This window comes from Lolium perenne, chromosome 4, assembly GCF_019359855.2.
Source record: "Lolium perenne isolate Kyuss_39 chromosome 4, Kyuss_2.0, whole genome shotgun sequence".
In the NCBI taxonomy this organism is placed as follows: Eukaryota; Viridiplantae; Streptophyta; class Magnoliopsida; order Poales; family Poaceae; genus Lolium; species Lolium perenne.
In genome coordinates this window covers 250,998,711-251,018,387 of record NC_067247.2, presented here as the reverse complement: position 1 = coordinate 251,018,387, position 19,677 = coordinate 250,998,711, and the positions used below count along the sequence as shown (strand labels likewise).

The following is a 19,677-nucleotide window of genomic DNA, read 5'->3' as shown; positions in this document are numbered from 1 at the left end:
GATTTATCAGCCATTTGCAAAGATATATCAGTAGGTATCAACTTATCTAGATAAAGTCTCTTATAAAGAGAAAAAGGCATAACACTAACACCGGCTCCCAAGTCACATAGAGCAGTTTTAACATAATTATTCTTAATAGAACAAGGAATAGTAGGTATACCTGGGTCGCCCAACTTCTTCGGAACCTTGCCATTGAAAGAGTAATTAGCAAGCATAGTGGAAATTTCCTCATTGGGGATTTTCCTCTTGTTAGTAACAATATCTTTCATATACTTTGAATAAGGAGGCAATTTAATAGCATCAGTCAAAGGGATTTGCAAGAATAAAGGTTTCATCCAATCACAAAATTTATTATAGTGTTCTTCTTCCTTTGATTTTAATTTCTTAGCAGGAAAAGGCATTTGCTTTTGCACCCAAGGTTCTCTTTCATCACCATGTTTCTTAGCAATAAAATCTTCTTTAGTATACTTTTTATTTTTAGCATGCTTTTCAGGTTCATCTTCTACCTCTTCTTTATCAGAAGCATTATCATTATCATTATCATGTTCATTACCACTTTCAGTTTCAGCATCAGAAATAGAAATACTATTAGGATCATTAACAGGCTCAGAGGATTCTACAACATTTTTATGTTTCTTCTTCTTCTTTTTCTTAGAATGAGCACTAGGTTCAATGCGTTGAGAATCTTTTTCAATTCTTTTGGGATGCCCTTCAAGATATAGAGGATCCTGGGTAGAGACACCACCTCTAGTTGTTACTTCATAAGCATGTTTCTCTTTAGAATTATTATTTAGCAAGTCATTTTGCACTTTAGTGAATTGATCAATTTGAGTTTGAATCATTTGAAAATGTTTAACAAGCATCTTAACATCATTGGAGGTTCTCTCCACAATATCATGCAAAATGCTAATAGCTTGAGAATTTTCCATTAGATGATTCTCTACTCTCATATTAAAATTTTCTTGCTTAACAATATAATTATCAAACTCATCTAAGCATTGTGCAGGAGGTTTCGAATACGGAATATCTTCCCTAGTAAAGCGTTGAAGGGAGTTTACCTCAATCATGGGTGAAGGGGGAATTATCTCACATATATCCTCTATGGGAGGTAGATTCTTCACATCTTCGGATTTAATACCTTTCTCCTTGAGAGACTTCTTAGCTTCCCGCATATCTTCATCATTCAATTCAATTAAACCCCTCTTCTTCAATATTGGCGTTGGAGTTGGTTTAGGTGTATCCCAATCATCATGATTCCGGCTTATTCTAGCCAATAAATCTTCGACTTAAATGCGGAGTTCTTTTCCTGAAAACACAACCAGCACAACTATCCAAATATGCTCTAGATTCAATGGTTAGTCCACTATAAAATATATCAAGTAGATCATTCTTTTCTAAATCATGTCCAGGTTGAGCTCTGATAAGAGAACAAAATCTTGCCCATTCCGCAGGAAATTTCTCTTCATCTCCCTAATCAAATCTGTAAATTCTCTGTAAAGCAGCATGTTGAGCACTAGCAGGAAAGTATTTTCGAAAGAAAACATCACGCAAATCAGATGGACTTTTAATAGAACCAGGAGGCAAATTATTATACCAAGTTTTAGCATCACCCTTTAATGAGAAAGGAAAAATTTTAATGACAAAGTAAGTACGCATCTTGATATCATCAGAAAACAAGCTACTCATAGAAGAAAGTTCATTCATGTGTTCTACAGCACTTTCTTTTTCAGTACCACAAAAGGGTGCTTTCTCTACAATAGCTATATGAGATAGATCAAGAGAAAAATCATAATCTTTATCCTTAATGCATATAGGAGATGTGGCAAATTCAGGATCAGGAGATAGCTTATGTCTAACAGTATATTGTGCGAGAAACTTTTTAATGTTTCTTGCATCAGTAATAGAATTGCATTTATCAATAAAATCATCATTAAGCTCCACATAATCTTCATCAAGATCATCACTAGAATAATCAAGTTCAGGTGAATTAACAGGTGTAGTGCCATTTTCATTAGGAGTTTCAGCATTTTCAATTTGTCTAGACCTAGCAATTGTAGCATCTAGAAAGGATCCCAACGAACCACTATCATCAAGCACAGCAGAAACATTATCAATATTATGAGAGTTTTCAGATTCAGCAGACGTACCACCAAGCGAAGCTTGTGGCGGTGAAACAAGTTGACTTATCACAGATGGTGAATCAAGTGTAGCAGAGGTACTCAGAGTTGTACCTTTTCTTGTAGTGGATGGTAATATGGCGACTTTAGAATCGCGAGCTTTACCCATGATGGAGAGTTTGCAGCGAACAATATCAATCCAAGTGAACTTCCAAATAAAGCTATGCTCCCCGGCAACGGCGCCAGAAAACAGTCTTGATGACCCACGAGTATAGGAGATCGCAGCAGTCTTTGCGGGTAGTATAACCCAATTTATTGATTCGACACAAGGGGAGACAAAGAACACTTGGAAGCCTTAACAGCGGAGTTGTCAATTCAGCTGCACCTGAAACAGACTTGCTCGCAAGAGTTTATCAGTAGTAACAGTTTTATAGCGATGTGATAGTGAAATAACAGCAGCAGAGTAACAGAGACAGCAGTAGTGATTATAGTAAACAGCAGGATTAAAATACTGTAGGCACGGGGACGGATGACGGGCGTTGCATGGATGAGAGAAACTCATGTAACAATCAAAGCAGGGCATTTGCAGATAATAATAAAACGGTGTCCAAGTACTAAGCAATCCATAGGCATGTGTTCCATATATAGTCGTACGTGCTCGCAATGAGAAACTTGCACAACATATTTTGTCCTACCAGCCGGTGGCAGCCGGGCCTCTAGGGAATCTACTGGATATTAAGGTACTCCTTTTAATAAACTACCGGAGCAAAGCATTAACACTCCGTGAACACATGTGATCCTCACATCACAGCCTTCCCCTCCGGTTGTCCCGATTTCTGTCACTTCGGGGCCTCGGGTTCCGGACAGCGACGTGTGTATACAACTTGCAGGTAGGATCATAAAACAATGCATATCATCATGAAACAATAACATGTTCAGATCTGAGATCATGGCACTTGGGCCCTAGTGACAAGCATTAAGCATAACAAGGTGCAACAATATCATCAAAGTACCAATTACGGACACTAGGCACTATGCCCTAACAATCTTATGCTATTACATGACCAATGTCATCCAATCCCTACCATCCCCTTCGGCCTACAGCGGGGGAATTACTCACACATGGATGGGGGAAACATGGCTGGTTGATGGAGAGGCGTTGGTGGTGATGATGGCGATGATCTCCTCCAATTCCCCGTCCCGGCGGAGTGCCAGAACGGAGACTTCTGGCTCCCGAGACGGAGTTTCGCGATGTGGCGGCGTTCTGGAGGCTTTCTGGCGACTTCGACTTCTCCCCGTGCGTTTTTAGGTCGAAGGCAATATATAGTCCGAAGGAGGGCGTCGGAGGCTGACCGAGGGGGCCACACCATAGGGCCGCGCGGGCCCCCCTAGGCCGCGCCGCCTTATGGTGTGGGGCCCTCGGGCCTCCACCTGACTTGTCCTTCTGGCTCCGTCAGTATTCTGGGAAAATAGGGCCTTCTGCATAAATTCCGAGGATTTTCCCGAAAGTTGGATTTCTGCACAAAAACGAGACACCAGAACAGTTCTGCTGAAAACAGCGTTAGTCCGTGTTAGTTGTATCCAAAATACACAAATTAGAGGCAAAACAATAGCAAAAGTGTTCGGGAAAGTAGATACGTTTTGGACGTATCATAACCCTCTTGTAAAACTAGCTTGTTGATTAATAGATGATCATGGTTTCGTGATCATGAACATTGGATGTTATTAATAACAAGGTTATGCCATTGGATGAATGATATAATGGACACACACCCATAAAAGTGTAGCATAAGATCACCTCATTAAGTTCAATTTGCTATAAGATTTCGATACATGGTTACCTAGTCCTTCGACCATGAGATCATGTAAATCACTTACACTGGAAGGATGCTTTGATTACATCAAACGTCATTGCGTAAATGGGTGGTTATAAAGATGGGATTAAATATTTGGAAAGTGTGAGTTGAGTCATATGGATCAAGAGTGGGATTTATCCATCCCGATGACGGATAGATATACTTTGGGCCCTCTCGGTGGAATGTCATCTGATTAGCTTGCAAGCATGTGACTAGGTCACAAGATATGACATACCACGGTACGAGTAAAGAATACTTGTCGGTAATGAGGTTGAACTAGATATGGAGATACCGATGATCGAACCTCGGACAAGTAAAGTATCGCGTGACAAAGGGAATCCGTATCATATGTAAATGGTTCAATCGATCACTAAGTTATCGTTGAATGTGTGGGAGCCATTATGGATCTCCAGATCCCGCTATTGGTTATTGGTCGGAGAGGAGTCTCGACCATGTCTACATAGTTCACGAACCGTAGGGTGACACACTTAAGGTTTGATGTTGTTTTAAGTAGATATGGAATATGGAATGGAGTTCGAATGTTGTTCGGAGTCTCGGATGGGATGCAGGACATCACGAGGAGGTCCGGAATGGTCCGGAGAATAAGATTCACATATAGGAAGTCACTTTCCAAGTTTGGAAATGATTCGATGCATTTATGGAAGTCGCTAGAATGTTCTAGAACCTTCCGGAGGAAATCACCATGGAAGGTGGAGTCCCGGTTGGACTCCACCAACCCTAACCAGCCAACCTAGGGGGAAGGTGGAGTCCATGGTGGACTCCACCACCCTGGCCGGCCAAGGGAGAAGGAAAGGGAGGAGTCACTGTCCCGCTAGGTTTCGCTCATATGGAAAGATTTGAATTCGGGTCTTATTCGAACCATTGGGCAAACCCTAGGGATTCCACATATATAATGAGGAGGAGAGGGAGGGGCCGGCCACCAAACCAGCCGCACCACCCATGGGCACCAAGGCCGGCGTCCAAGAGAGCCCCCTCTCCCCAAACCCTACCCTTCCTCCTCCTCTCGCTACTCCCGCAGCGCTTAGGCGAAGCCCTGCCGGAGATCTGCACCACCACCGACACCACGCCGTCGTGTTGTCGGGATTCCGAGGAGGTTCTACTACATCCGCTGCCCGCTGGAACGGGGAGAAGGACGTCGTCATCAACACCGAACGTGTGACCGAGTACGGAGGTGCTGCCCGACCGTGGTTCCGTCAAGATCTTCTACGCGCTTTTGAAAGCGGCAAGTGATCGACTACATCAACAACGAGATGTAATCTCGTAGGCTTTGGAAATCTTCGAGGGTTAGTCTCATGATCTTCTCGTTGCTACCATCTACTAGATTGGATCTTGGCTTGTTATTCGTTCTTGCAGTAGGAAATTTTTTGTTTTCTATGCTACGAATCCCATCAGTAGGATCCATTACCTCTCATTGTGGGAGGGACTTTCCAACCCCAACTTTCCCGCTCACGCGCTACCCCAATCATAGCCTCCCCGAGATTTCGCGCCTCCCGCGACCAGAGGCTCGTCGTGCCACCCAATCCTTACACCGTCACAGTGAAGCGGAAATGGAGGAAAACCTCCCCCTCCAAGGAGCCGGTTGCCTTGTCGTCGTGTCCTCCGGGATCCCTCTCGACTATAGCGGTGTTGTCTCAAGGACAAGCCCGATCGAAATCGTTATCTACTAGCCCGAAGAAGTTGAAGAAGGTGGCAATGGCTCAAGGACCTACGTTTCGTCCACTACCTACATCGACAAGGATGCCTGACAACATCGGTGCCCACAATGTGTTCAAGGAAACATCAAAGAGGTAAAACTTTGCTCTTTCTCTGAATGTGTGTCGAATTGGATCATATTCTTACTTCCTTTGGTTTTTCAATTGTGTAGCTTCAATTTTCATCCAATAACTACATTGTATGTGAACTTGTGTTGGATGAAATTTTTTGTACCCCACTTGACTAATTTTATGTAATCATGGAAGCAAAAGGATGTTGGTGAGAATGTAGTGGAAGAGATTGAGGAGGTGTTTGATGCTTCGCAGCCGAGTGGAAGAGCAAGAGAAGTGAAACTGCACATAGATTGAATACATTGCTTTAGCGAGGGAATGAGATGGTGTGTAACTCGATGCGGTTGCCGGCAACAAATATTGGCCACGAATCGAGGACAAGTTTAGTCTGGTGACCTAATCAAGCCGCACATTGAGATCACTACAATGCCATCATGATGTGATCAAGCAATGTTGTAGTCCTTCGGGTGGTTGTTTGGATTAAGCGAGGAATGCACCTCCAAGTGGTGGCATTATTGGTGACTACATAAATTTAGTGTTTATGTCAATATGTCTCGAATATTTGTGATGTTGTTTACTATGAATGTGCTCACACTTTCAACTTTTGAATGTATGATGGCATTGCACTTGAAAGGTAAAGCAAATGTCAGCATCCAAAGGAAAACCATTTGTGATCCAACATTGTTGGAAACTGCTTAAACATAGTGAGAAGTGGAGATTGGGGGATCAAAAATCGGATGGAAGGAAGATGGAGAAGGATAAGTTGAAAATTAAAGTCTAAGCCCCAAGATTTAGAGAGAAATTATGAGTTGATGAAGTCAATGAAAACATTTATGGCTAAACAATTGGACGCCAAAATGGTGATGGCAAGAAGAAGCAATAACATAAGAGGCAAAGTGGCATGAAATCCAAGAAGATGAGAAATGCAAGGCCGCCTACGAGGAGTGAAAATCCTCTCAAGACGAACAAGGTGAGGGTCGACATCATGGGCGACGAGATCCGACTGAGATGGAAGCGTAGAGTTTTGAGAGTTGAAAAGAATTGACATCATGCAACGGAGAAGGCAAGAGTTTGGTGGTGCTTTGGTCAGTGGTGGTTCTTTAGCCCGTGGTCCTGCTTTGGCTAATTGTGGTTCATTTACATCTAGTTTCTTTTTTTTTTTTTTGCTTGGGAGGCACTAGAGAGTATTACAAGAAAATGGTGAGAGGTAAAAAAGGGCCATCGCCAACCCATCACATGCCTTCGTCGCTGAGAGCGCCACCACCGCGCACCCACCGGAGCTTCACCTCCGCGCGAAGAGGATCAACGCGATGCGCCTCCTAGTCCTCCGCCTTTGGCGGACGGGTGCCGCCACCACCACCGGCGCTAGCAGCAGCCAAGGAAGTCGCGGGAGGGAGGTCTTGTGTTGAGGATGGTGCCCTCCGGAGCCGCCCGCACACTGGTGACCCAGGAGGAGGGAGGGGGCGGCTGGGAGGAGGGACCCATCATTTCGTTAAATAGTACTGCTCACCATTTTTATCTCCTTTTCACTCCATATTTTTATAGATCTAAAATAAAATTCAGAAATGAGTGTAAACAACTACGACAGCTAGCTTTTCGAAAATAACAGAGAAACAGTACCTACATTTCAGGCAAACAAGGAACGAGGAAAGAGCACCTACATTTCAGGCAAACAAAGAACGGGCACTGGGGAAGTTTGGGAAGAAAATAAAAAATGTGGGACACGAATTAAAAAATTATTGGCCCATGCAGGTCTCGAACCTGCGACCTTCGCGTTATTAGCACGACGCTCTAACCAGCTGAGCTAATAGGCCTTTGCTGTAGTAAAATATATTGGACCATATATATCCAATTAGTGCGTAAACTCAAACCTAGGAAAAGGAGATAAGGTGAAGTTGAGAATTATCAAACGTGTAACGCTAAGCATGAGATTGGGTGGTGCACTCCTTATGTCAGCATCTTTGTTCTCACCTCAATTCTAATGTATCAAACCACCAATACAAAAAAAAAACATTGGCACAAAATTTACAAACCAAAACACCTTTGCAAATGTTGTTTTCACCATGCTCTTCTTATGCATTTGCTAAAAATCCATGCTGTGAAAGTATATAATGTTTCTATGTTAGTCCCATTACATCTAACGAGTGTGGGTGCCAACTCGATGGTGCTTGGTGCTCAATGCAAATATCACATGATAAGAATATCTCTAGCATATTCCATAAAAAAACGTTTACTGTAAAAGCGGTTTATGGTTTAGCTTCAAATGTTTTTAGCGTATCAGAGACAACCAGACAACCTCTCCGGTAGAATAGATCCCGTAAAATCGGTACATCTTCTTTCCTCGTTTTCCCCTTTGCTCTTCTTTTCCAACCGTAGCCTACAGAGCAGCCTCGCCTCCGACCAGCTATCGTCCATCCTCAACCCTTGCGTCACCCCTGCTTCGTCTTCGCGCCACCCCCATGGCCCCATCCGTGTCACCTGCATGGTCCCAGCACGAGGTTGCATGGCTAGGTCGACTGCACACGTGAGGCTGCGATGAGCAGGTCGGCGGTCGGCCTCTCGCGGCCCTGCTCCGCTCTCGCCATGCCTCCGGCAGTCCCGAGCAACAAGCTCGAGTCAATAATGGTGGTGCTCCCCTCAAGGAGCTTGAAGTTAGCTCGAATTTTACCATAATTTTGTCAAAAATAGCTAGAATTCACTCCGTGGCGGCAACAAAGGGATTCTCTCCGCACAGGATGATAGGGATTGCCGAAATCAACCTCGGCCCGTGGCAGCCAGGATGGGGATCTCTGGAGCTGGAAGTTCACTCCCACCAACGAACCAGTATTTTAATTTTTCGATAAACCAGTATTTTAATTTTTACCAGAAATATTTGCCTCCGGAACTGGAGATACATATCGGAGGCTCGTTTTAAAGCCCACCTTTATAAAATACGGGTCTACCTAGATTACAGATCCGCAATGTACATTTTTGGGTCAACCTAGTTTACAGATACGAAATGTACATTTTTTTCGGTCCAAAAACGTACTATGTCGGTTATTTGAAGATTTTGAAAATAGCTGTTATTTAAAGCTTCTGATAGCAGCTATTTAAAGGTTCTGAAAACAACGATTATTTAAAGGTTTTAACTGGATCAGCTTGAGTTGTTGTAGTCTGAAGAAACAAAACAAATAACGAGAGTCCGATGTTTTCATACCATGTAAAGATTATCAACTTCGGAAATATCACCAATGGCTAAGACGGGCCATGGCCAACTTGTCAACCACAGTTGGATCGTGTTTTCGTTGCAAGATTTACTTTGCATCGCTTATACCAAGACATGACCGAAATAGCTAAATCCCAATAACAAAACGATCGCCAAAATTAACATCAACATAGTGTGCTCCATTACAAAAGAATGTTCAGCTTCCCCGAGTGATAAAATAGAACAAAAATAAAGAATGTTCAGCTTCACCGTTTGCCCAAGCGATCAAGTTGAATACAACTAATTCTATGCACAACTAAGAGCAGTACAAACATCTGAGGCACGGTGCAGTACAAACATCAGAGTCGCGGTGCAACAGTTGCCCGCTAATGCCTATTTCGAAGAAAGATACTAGAAATATCTTAAACGCTGCAAAGTAGGTCTGCAACGGTCTGTAGCTCCAGGTATTGTGTATGCTCCTGCACCTTCCTGGTTAACAAGAATAAAGAGAAGACTCCAAACACGAAGAAACTAAAAACTTAGAACACAGAGGCCTCAGACAAAATCCAGCACAATATACCCAACATGATAATGCATAATCACAAATTTGCAACTTGCCAATACTCGACTAAGCATCAGCTTGCATGCATGTCAAAGGGCACATTATGATCATGTGTGCTATCTATGGCCTGTTAAGCCAGTTGACAGCTAATCATCTAATAAGTGATACAAGCTAAAGCTGATACTTCAGAGCATAGTTATATGCTAGGTAAATTATATTTTATAGTAAAAAAATTGAGCTCGTTGAGAATATTCAGGATTCCAAGTTGTGGGTGGTATCGCCTGATCACTATTCGACACAAGTCTTGGGATACTGTGAACTACTACTTCTAAGAAAGACAATATGTATCAGTGATGAAGGAAAACACACTTTTCAAGCAAGGGCCAGTAGCATCTTCTGATTTTTGGATGGCAAATAGGAGAAGTCTCTCACACAAACTACTAAGCAGGTTTCAAGACAGACAAGAAATACAGTCTCATATGTGACTTTCAATACATAGGTTCAGAACATTTGCGGCAGGGCCTCACACAAGCCCATAGGAAAATACAAAAGTATTCTACTGGGAAGATAAGATGGATTATGGCATCCAGACAGGTCCTCTTAAGCAAACTTCCAGGTTGGGCCATACTCTATGTCATCTGGTTTGGGTAGGGGCTCCAATAAGAAGGCTCCAAACTTCATTTGTCTTGGCTGTTTTCATTAGGGGATTGGGCAGGGGGGAAAGGTGAAGCGGACTGGTTCATCAGAAGAGAGCTGAGCTGGGTTAAATGTGTTTCAAAGGGAGATGTTGTTAGAAGCAAGTATTGATCATCCAATCACTAGACACATGTCAAAACATGGACAAGGAACCATACCTGTTGTATTCGACAACCTGCACTTCAATAACCATAGCGCTTTCCAGATGAAAGATAGGTAGAACCAGATAACCTAATTAAAAACATTGCAAATAATGCCATGTGAGCAAGTTATATATGAAATAAAGGATAAACATACTAACAAATATCAATGAAGCATTAAGTAGACTTTGCATTCACTAAAGCTTGCACAAACCGATTCTAGACCTAGTGTAGAGCAACATAATGGTGACTTCAACAAACATTGTCATCCTTACCCGCTGCTGCCAGAACGGCCACTGTATCCACTGTAAGCACCATAGCCGCCTCCAGAAACCTATAGAAGGGTTCGATTATATTATCAGATATGAAACCTGACAACCTTCTTGCAGGATTTGCAATTAATATAAATAAAAGGCAAGCTATACCTGGGAGCTTCCATAATTTGCGTAACGGTCAAGAGGAGGCATATCGTCTGATGCATGATACCCACTAGAATATAGATAGTCATGCCCGACAGGCCTATTGTCTCTGCCTAAATACCTAGGCTCATCAGAAACACTAGCAGGCAAAGGATGATACGGGATCACAGGTGGAAAACCTGATAAAGCACCCTCTCTTTCAAAGAAGTTGGCTTTCAGCCTTGTAGTTATTTGCACAAGAGCATGTCTTGCGACATCAAGGTCACCACTTATCTGAAATACAAGACAATTGCAACAGTGAATATTTGCTGTAGCAACAAGTAGTCGTGAAGATGAAGATCAGAAGTCAAATTGTTACCTGGACCATCTCTTCATCTTCAGATGCTACTTTTGGAACATTCTCCTTTGAAAAGATACGTATGTTTGCGCTTGATGATCTTCGTATCTCTGTAATGATTGAACCACCTTTGCCGATCAGGCACCCTATCCGTGATGTCGACACCAACAAACGTGTTGTGTATGATGGCTCCCCTGATTCTGCATCAGTTTTCTCACTGCATTTTGGCTGTAAGCGAACTGCAGCATCAATTGTTGGAGAGACAGGATCTTCAAAGAACTGCATAACAACGAAAATCAGAATTAATCAGGACCTATAACTAAATATGAACATGAGAGTTATGGCTCAGCACAGGAGAAATAACATACCTCTTTTGCCGAAACTGTAATGATGCAGTCATCTTCAGCACCTGAACTATTGACTTGGATAGAAGCTCCGGACTCCTGCCTAAGCTGTTTGATAATTCCACCTCCTTTTCCAATTACACCTCCAACATTTGCTGGGGCACAAAGCAAACGCAAGCTGAACTCTTTTGCAGAGCTCTCCTCCCTCCGTGGTTGGTATATAGAAGGCCAATCTCCCACCATATCGCCTTTGTATCCTCCATAAGGACTAACCATAGAAGTAATCCCAACAACCGGTGCATTAGAGGAACTACCAAGGCGGGAGCCCACTGGAAAGGGCTGGGTCAAGCTGGATGCAATATGCTGTTGTGACCTAGATGGGTTGTCATGGAGGCGAGATGAGACTTGGAGAAGAGCTTTTCTGACTACCATTGTATCCCCAGATATCTAGTTTTGAAATGATGAAAACATGATTAATATTTATGATTCACAGTTGACAGTACAAAACAATCCAGTATAATATTAAACTAAACACTAAGAAAACTTTTCCGTTGATTTAGCGGACACTCAATTTCCATATTTAACTTAGATTTACTACTATAAAGATACAAATTGGAGAAGGCAGACCGTCCACCTACACTACATGTTAGATTTTGGCACAAAATTTTGACGTGGCAATAGTTATAGATTACCTGATTTGGCATTAACGACAAACAACCTTCCTAAACACATTGCATGGTTATAGTAAGTTAATAATTTACAGATAGAAGCACAAGAAATGCCAACTGCACATAAACAAGTGAAGATTTATTTTTAGTAAAAATTTGGTAAACTACAGATAGAGATATCCTGTGTACTTAGATATAAACTCTCCTATAAAGATATAAAACTGGAGAAGGCAGTCCATCCACTTACACTACATGTCAGATTTGGTACAAAGTTTTGACATGGCAATGACTATGAATTGACTGATTTGACATGTACGACAGACAATCATCCTAAACATAATGCAAGTGTTTTCTTAATCTGTAGCACTGCATGCTTATTGCACTAACTTAGAAATTTACAGAGAGATAGAGATATCACATGTAACATAAAGAACAGGGTAGGGAACACCATGTGCCTATAGTAATATGTGTACATGTATTGCAGGAAATAGGTGGGAGAAGTTACTATCAACAAACCTGGAGAAGCTCATCACCACTAATAGCACATGCGGGGAGATGTTCTTTACTAAGCACACGTATTTTCGAACCAGTGTCACTGCGGATTCCCTGGATGATATGCCCACCTTTTCCAATAATGCATCCAATCTGATCAGTTGGCACAAGCAAGCGAACTGTAACTTGACCTAAACCTTCTTCATTTTCCTCGTTCACAGGACCATCATCAGTGGCCAGCTTCTCATGAACCCTGAAGAGAGCATCTTGAGCAGGGCAAACCTTATCTTCAGTATCTTCGATGGTATTAGTCTCCCCGCTTGGGCTAAATATTGTTATGACTCGCTCTTCGCAGCCAGGGACACTCTCACCAATCCTAATCTTAGCTTGAGTTTCATTCCTCAACTGCTTGGCAATTTCACCACCCCTCCCAATTATACTCCCAATTTTCCTAGACACGCAGAGGTAGCGATAGACAGTATCATCTGGACCAGGAGCATAGGTATCATCACCAGGATTTCTTCTTTTGCCACCCCCATTTTCAGCATAATCGGAGTGCCGCTTTCCATGAATGTTGCGGTGCCCAGGCCCAACCATGATCTAAAAGCAGAGGTAGAACATTCAGCATTTCAGCAACATAGAATACCACCGCAAATAAATACAAACATAAATACCAATCTGCAATGCCAATAATAGCATAGCATGTCATGTCGTACAAATATAATTGAGGGAAAGCTTTTATGTTTCATACAGCTTTTTTACATCAAAATCCAACTACCAGGCAGCAACTATGACCCTCTGGTACCATCCAACAGGAATAGATGCATTGCCTGTACCTAGATCTGCTGTGTGCCCATGTTCAGACCACTAAACATGGAGCAACCGTTAAAATCCAGAAGGTAGATTTGAGGGCTATTGGGGATTGCCACCAACGCTTAATAAATGCACATAGCGAAAACACTCGCAGTTATAAATTCTTACCAAATCGAATACGGAAACTAGTTACATGCTTCTGACTAGAGGACAGCCGTTTAGAAAACATCTCCGAAGACAAAAACATCCGTTACCGCAAATAAGATAACGAATTCCATTCTCTTCAATCCAGAATTTCCCCAGCCAATTACAAGACCAACAAGGAAGGAGCCCCGCGGTATTTTAACTAGGATGGAAGGTGTGAGACACCAAGCTGAAACCGCAAAGCAAATCAGAGCAATTTATTCCGTCCGCAGGATTCAAACTCGGATCAGCCGTGAGATACCGCTGCGCTCTAGCCACTGGGCTATTAGCCCATCCACACTTCCCTAACCAATTAGGTCAACCTCTTTGTGGACAGCTAAACACCAACTGAAGAAACATCTTTCTAGAAAAACCTAAACACAACTATTCCGGCAGGCGCATACAAGCATATACTCTCCATCTACAGGACATAATCTTGTTATAAGAGCGCCAGACTTGTGCAACGAAGGCCCAAATAACCGCTCCAACCATCACTTCGCGGAGCTGCATCTAAAGGAACCGCACCAAAGAAGTTCCCCATCAAGACTAGGGGCAGACCTAACTACAGTTGAACACGAATTTCTATGCAAGATAACTGCTTCTAGCAACACTACTCGACCGGGCAGCAAACAAGTCCGCAACAGACTGGATGGATTAGACCTCGCGTATATTGACGGGTTATCTCCGGGTGGAGCTCACCGCGCCAGCAGCCGGGGGCACGTGAACAGATCAGTCACGCGGTGGAAACGAAAGAACGGAGGAGGAGGAGGAGCGGATGAGGGCTCACCGCGACGGCCGCCGGAGAGGAGGTATCAGATCTGGCGAACGGAGACGACGAGGAGAAGACGCACGCCTGCTGGTCCAGGCGCTGGCCAAAAAGAAACACGGGGTCCGACGCGTCTGGCTAGGGCTATTAAGCGCTTTCCACCCTAGGTAATAAATAAAGTACTGGAAGGCTTTTAGCAAATTTAATTGGAATTGGGCTTATCAGCCCGATACAAAAAAAAATATGGCAGGGATGTGATTAACAAAGCAAAAAAAAAAAGCTACAAGATTGATTTTCTCCTCACGGAATCGGAATGGACAGAGTAAACGTACACGGATACCACACGATCTTATCTTTTTTTTTGAAAGGTATTCGGGTGGAACCACCGAAAAAGCTGCTATGAACAAACTGAAGTACAAGTAGAACCTAAGAAATACAAGGAATTACACAAGGGTCTAGAAAAAAGCAAACATGACCCTAGAGCAAACTTGAAAACCCGATCAAGCCCTCTGTCTTCCTCCTCCTCCAGGTCGAGCTCCGACGACGGACTGCGACCGCGCCTCCGGGGAACATGCCACTTGGAGACGAAGCATAGGAGAACACCGTCAGCCAGAGCAAAGCAGCAGTGGAGCGACTGTCATTGGGTCCGACGCGAAGACGGAGAAATCCGCCATTGAAACATTGGAGAGAAGCTCATCTTCGAACATCACCTCCAGCAATCAAATCCCGAGATCAAGCCACCACCATGGGGTTTGAGAAAACGAGAGAGAGAGAGAGCCAGCAGCAATGAGGACAGCGTCAGCAACTAGAGGGAGAAGCACGGACTATTCAACACCACAAACCCCCTTGCCTCCACGGTCGGTCAGGTCGGAAAAATACCCAACAGTCTGCCTCCATGCCAACCTCCCCCGCCACCATGGCCGGTCAAAGAGGCAAGGAGGCAATCTTCTTCTTCAGCTGATGACTCCTAGGCGCCTTATCGAAGGGCCTAGCCGTCAGCAAGCTCCAGTCCAAGATCCACCACGGATCTGGCGGGAGATCCCCGGCGACAAGCCAAAAGGTGTCGTGCTGGAGCACCAAGAGGCACTCAGCCCCCTTCACCTCCAGATCGAGGCCACAACAACGACTCCGGCCGATCCCCCTCGCCACCAAGGCCGGCCAGGAGCGGAAGAAGAGGCGTCATGACGAGCTCGAGGGGAGGGACGAGAGCCTTATTACGGAGATCAGTCGAGGTAGAGGCGCCTTGGACTTCGGCCGCCGGAGCAGAAAGGAGCACCTCCAACACACAGCCAGCTCTGGATCTGGCCAGGAAACCAGAGCTTCACCACCACAAACTAACCATCAAACCGCCGGTAACTACTCCTATCCTAGGAAAACCTAATCTGGCGCCTCCCCTCCGCCACCTCCGGCCGGCATCGCCCCCACAGTAGCTCGGGATCGGGTCGGTTCTCTCAGAATCGCCTCTGGCTACTGTAGCAGGGAGGGAGGGGTGATGGTCAAACAAACGACTCCACACGATCTTATCTCACCTTGCAAAGCACCGATCTGGAGAGAGGCCCCTGCTTCGTTCACTGCCGCCGCCACCCCTAAAGTCTTCTTTCCTACCTGCGCCTCTACTTGCTCCGCCGCCGCCGCATGCAAGCTCGACCGCCACGCACGATTTCTTCAGCGGCGCCAGGAACGAGAGGAATGAGGGAGAGGAAAGAATGGGTCGGTCAGGTGAGCGGGCGTTTTTTTAGTGTTGGTGCATCTCCACCGGGTCGATCCAAACGGTCTATTTCTGTTTAAGTCGGCCTGCGGACAGGTTGGTAGTGGCTTTCTGCGTGCAAGGATAGCGCACGCAGCAGCACGACCCATTCGGTTTGCTGGCTTGGCCATTTCATTTTAAATTGCAACACAAAAACATAGCAATTGGTAAGCAAATAATATGATAAAAATATATCATTACTCTCGAGGCAGCGCCAACTAGTGGCATGTTTCTCTCAAATGTATAAAATAAGATAATATCTTACAATTTGTTCAAAAAATGACAAGTTTCACCAAAAATGTGGCTAATTTCACCCAAATGACATTAATCTATGCTGATGCGCTTCAAGCATCGCGAACAAGGATCATCTTATGCTTCTTCTCAATCCAAGTCCTTTGCACGGGATCTGGTTCTCCTCGGTCATGATCTTGACTTCGCCTCCAAGACCTGGCATCGGCATCCATGAGCCTTGCCTTGGCTTTGGCCTCGATGAGACTACACTTCGCACGGGCCTCTTCCACCTCAAGAGCTTTCGGTTGAAGATCAACAAAGCTCTTCACGGTTGCCTCTTTCTCTTTGCATTGCCTCTATTCCCTCTCAATGATGGTCTCTTCCTTCTTAACCATCAACTCCCTCAAGGTCTCTTGGAAACGCCAATGAGGAAACTTGACGGTGCATGTCGGTCTCGGTTGCCTTGTGGCCAATTGGCAGTTTGGCACGGCTGCCACCGCCTCCCTCTTGGGTTGTATCGGCGCCTAGGATTTACCCATTGTAATTGAGGTTGATGGTACATTCCATTGACGAATTTTCATTGCCCTGCTTCTTCACGTTCTCGAGTTTCCTCCAAAGGGCATAGCTTATTTTCCAATTCTTGGTGTCCTTGAGCAACATCCAACAATGGCTCAATGTGAAGACCTTGGTTGTCGTAGGTGGACTTGAAGTGCTCCAAAACATAAACAACCTACACAGACACACAATAATCAATTATATATGCTCACATATGTGGTAACAACATTGAGAAGAGGGGTAGAGGTTTACCATGTCAACGGCTGAGACACCTCTTATTGCCCTTATGAAAGGACGAGATGTCGCCTAGAGGGGGTGAATAGATGTTTTAAAAACCCTTATGGATTTGGCTTGTAAGAATGCGGAATTAAACTAACGTTTATTTTACAAGCACAAACCTTAAATATGCTAGGCTCAACTAAGTGCAACAACAACAAGTAGAGCTAAGCAAGATAGGCATAATATACATATTAACAACAAGTGATAGCAAGATATAATAAGTACTTCAAGCTCGATGGCTATCACAAGGAAAGTACGCTCGGGTATAGAAATAACCGAGGCACGCGGAGACGAAGATGTATTCCCGTGTTCCCTTCCTTTGCAAGAAGGTACGTCACGTTTGGAGAGGTGGGGATCCCACGAAGGATTTCCCAACGCCAGGAAGGCTCACCTTATTCTCCGAGCCTATCCCACAAAGGAATATCCATTTCCTTATGGCTAGCTTTTCCTCCACTTCGGAGATGGAAAGCTCCACAACCACTTCACAAGCTTCACGAAGGAGAAGTTCGGGGCCCTTCACAATCTTCCATGAAGAGGTCACCGGGACACCAACCATGCCAACTAGGAGGTCACCCTCCAAGAGTAACAAGCTCACGGTCTCTCACTCGAACTAATCATGGTGGATATCTCAACACTATGCAATGATGCAAAGCAAGAACACTATAGGTGTTCAAATCCTTCACACTCAAATCCCACTAAAGCAACAAATGCTAGGATGAGATTAGAGAGGAAGAACAAGGAGGAAATCAACAAATGACTTCAATATCTAGATCAAAAGGGTTTGAAAGGACACGGATGTCGCCTAGAGGGGGTTGAATAGGCAGATTAAAACTTTTTACGAGATGGGCTTAACAAATGCGGAAGAAAACTAGTGTTTACTTTGTAAAGACCAAAGCCTATATAGTATGGTTCACCTATGTGCACCAACAACTTATGCTAAGAAATACAAGCAACTATGTGATAGCAAGATATATAACTTCAAGCACGATGGCTATCACAAAGTAAAGTGCATAAGTAAAGAGCTCGGGTATAGAGATAACCGAGATACGTGGAGACGATGATTTATCCTGAAGTTCACACTCTTGCAAGTGCAAATCTCCGTTGGAGATGTGCGGTGGCTTAGCTCTCCCGAACGCCACAAATGGCCTCACCTTGAGGTGTGGTTGCTCGATGCACACCAACGCCACAAAGGCCTCACCACAAGATGTGGGAATCACACCACACACCGAGCACCACGAAGGTGCCTCACCTTATTCTCCGGTGACCCTCGCCACAAAGGCCTAGGTCACGGTTCCACTAAAGGATTTCCTTCGAGGCGGAAACCGAGTCTTACACAAAGATTGGGCACGCATCCACAACTTAATTGGAGGCTCCCAAGAAATCGCCACAAAGGCCTCAAATCCGTCTAGGGTTCCAAGAACACAAGAGTAACAACTTTCTTGCTTTCACTTCCAGGAATCACCGTGGAGAACTCAAACCGATGCACCAAATGCAATGGCAAGTTCCGCACTCTCAAATTCCACCAAAGCTACAAAATCTATTGGGGGAATAAAAGAGGAAGAACAAAGGAATTCACAAAGAACACCAAGATCAAGATCTAGAGGATTCCACTCAAAAAGAGATGTATTTGATTGGTAGAAATGTAGATCTAGATATCCTCTTACTTTTCCCTCAAAAGGATTCAAGAAGCATTGGAGGAGTAGAGGGATATGGCAAGCTCTCAAGGTCAACAATGGTGGAGAGAGAGAGTACGAGTAGCTCAGATTTTGGGGAAGAAGACCCCTTAAATAGGTCCCAACAGATCTGACCGTTATGGTCAAAATCGTGCCTGGCCGGCAGTGCAGGACATGTCCAGGCGGCAGTGCTGGGGTGCTCCTGGCAGCAGTTCCGGCCTCCCTGTTTTTACCCAAACACCCGATACGAAAATCTTAAGAACTTTTGCATCCGGACTCCGATTTTGATGATCTTGGCTCGTTGAAATCACAACAACGAGTGACATAGGCATCCCAAATGGGCTTGCCGAAGATAGTACCTGGGGTTTAATGAAGGCCCACTACCCGAAGAATAAGAAGGTTCGGAAGCCCAAGATATTATTAAGGAAAGCTAGAGTTGTAATAGGAAGCATTATTTGTAATCTTGCGGGATGAGTTAGAAACCTTCCCGGACTTTGTAACTTGTACAATACGAATCCCTCGGCTCCGCCTCCTATATAAGGGGGGGTCGAGGGACAAAGAAAGCATCGAATCATTATCTCTCAAACCCTAGTTTTCATAATCGTCGAGTACTTTTCGGCTGAAACCTTCGAGATCTACTTGCCCTCTACTTCCAACTAAACCCTAGTCTACAACCCGTAGGCATTGACAAGTTAATACCTTGTCAATTGGCGCCGTCTGTGGGAACTAGAGGCGTCAAGGATACGATTTCGATGGCACGATCAAGATCTTCGACTTCATCAACCGCAAGCAACGCAATGGATCGAGGTAAACAGATCGCAACTGGTCTTG

At 44.3% G+C, this 19,677-nt stretch overlaps 1 protein-coding gene and 1 non-coding gene across 4 annotated transcripts; both read right to left on the bottom strand.

The window, feature by feature from the left end:
• Window positions 1–7,497: 7,497 nt before the first annotated feature.
• On the bottom strand, window positions 7,498–7,571 carry TRNAI-AAU (transfer RNA isoleucine (anticodon AAU)). Its single transcript has one exon. It is a non-coding gene; the product is annotated as a tRNA-Ile (tRNA).
• A 1,529-nt stretch (window positions 7,572–9,100) lies between these two features.
• Window positions 9,101–14,536, bottom strand: LOC127332288 (RNA-binding KH domain-containing protein RCF3). Of its 3 annotated transcripts, none has more exons than XM_051358552.1 (8): window positions 14,383–14,536; window positions 12,624–13,199; window positions 11,464–11,886; window positions 11,117–11,374; window positions 10,765–11,031; window positions 10,615–10,673; window positions 10,358–10,430; window positions 9,101–9,430 (listed from the first exon to the last, which is right to left on the bottom strand). In XM_051358552.1, exons 2-7 carry the CDS (start codon window positions 13,194–13,196, stop codon window positions 10,382–10,384), a joined length of 1,629 nt encoding a protein of 542 aa, XP_051214512.1. In that variant the 5' UTR covers window positions 13,197–13,199; window positions 14,383–14,536; the 3' UTR covers window positions 9,101–9,430; window positions 10,358–10,381. The 3 variants fall into 3 exon arrangements, with proteins under 3 accessions (XP_051214512.1, XP_051214510.1, XP_051214511.1); XM_051358550.1 differs by lacking the exon at window positions 9,101–9,430 and adding an exon at window positions 9,873–10,261; XM_051358551.1 differs by lacking the exon at window positions 9,101–9,430 and adding an exon at window positions 9,873–10,256.
• Between the last annotated feature and the right edge of the window lie 5,141 nt (window positions 14,537–19,677).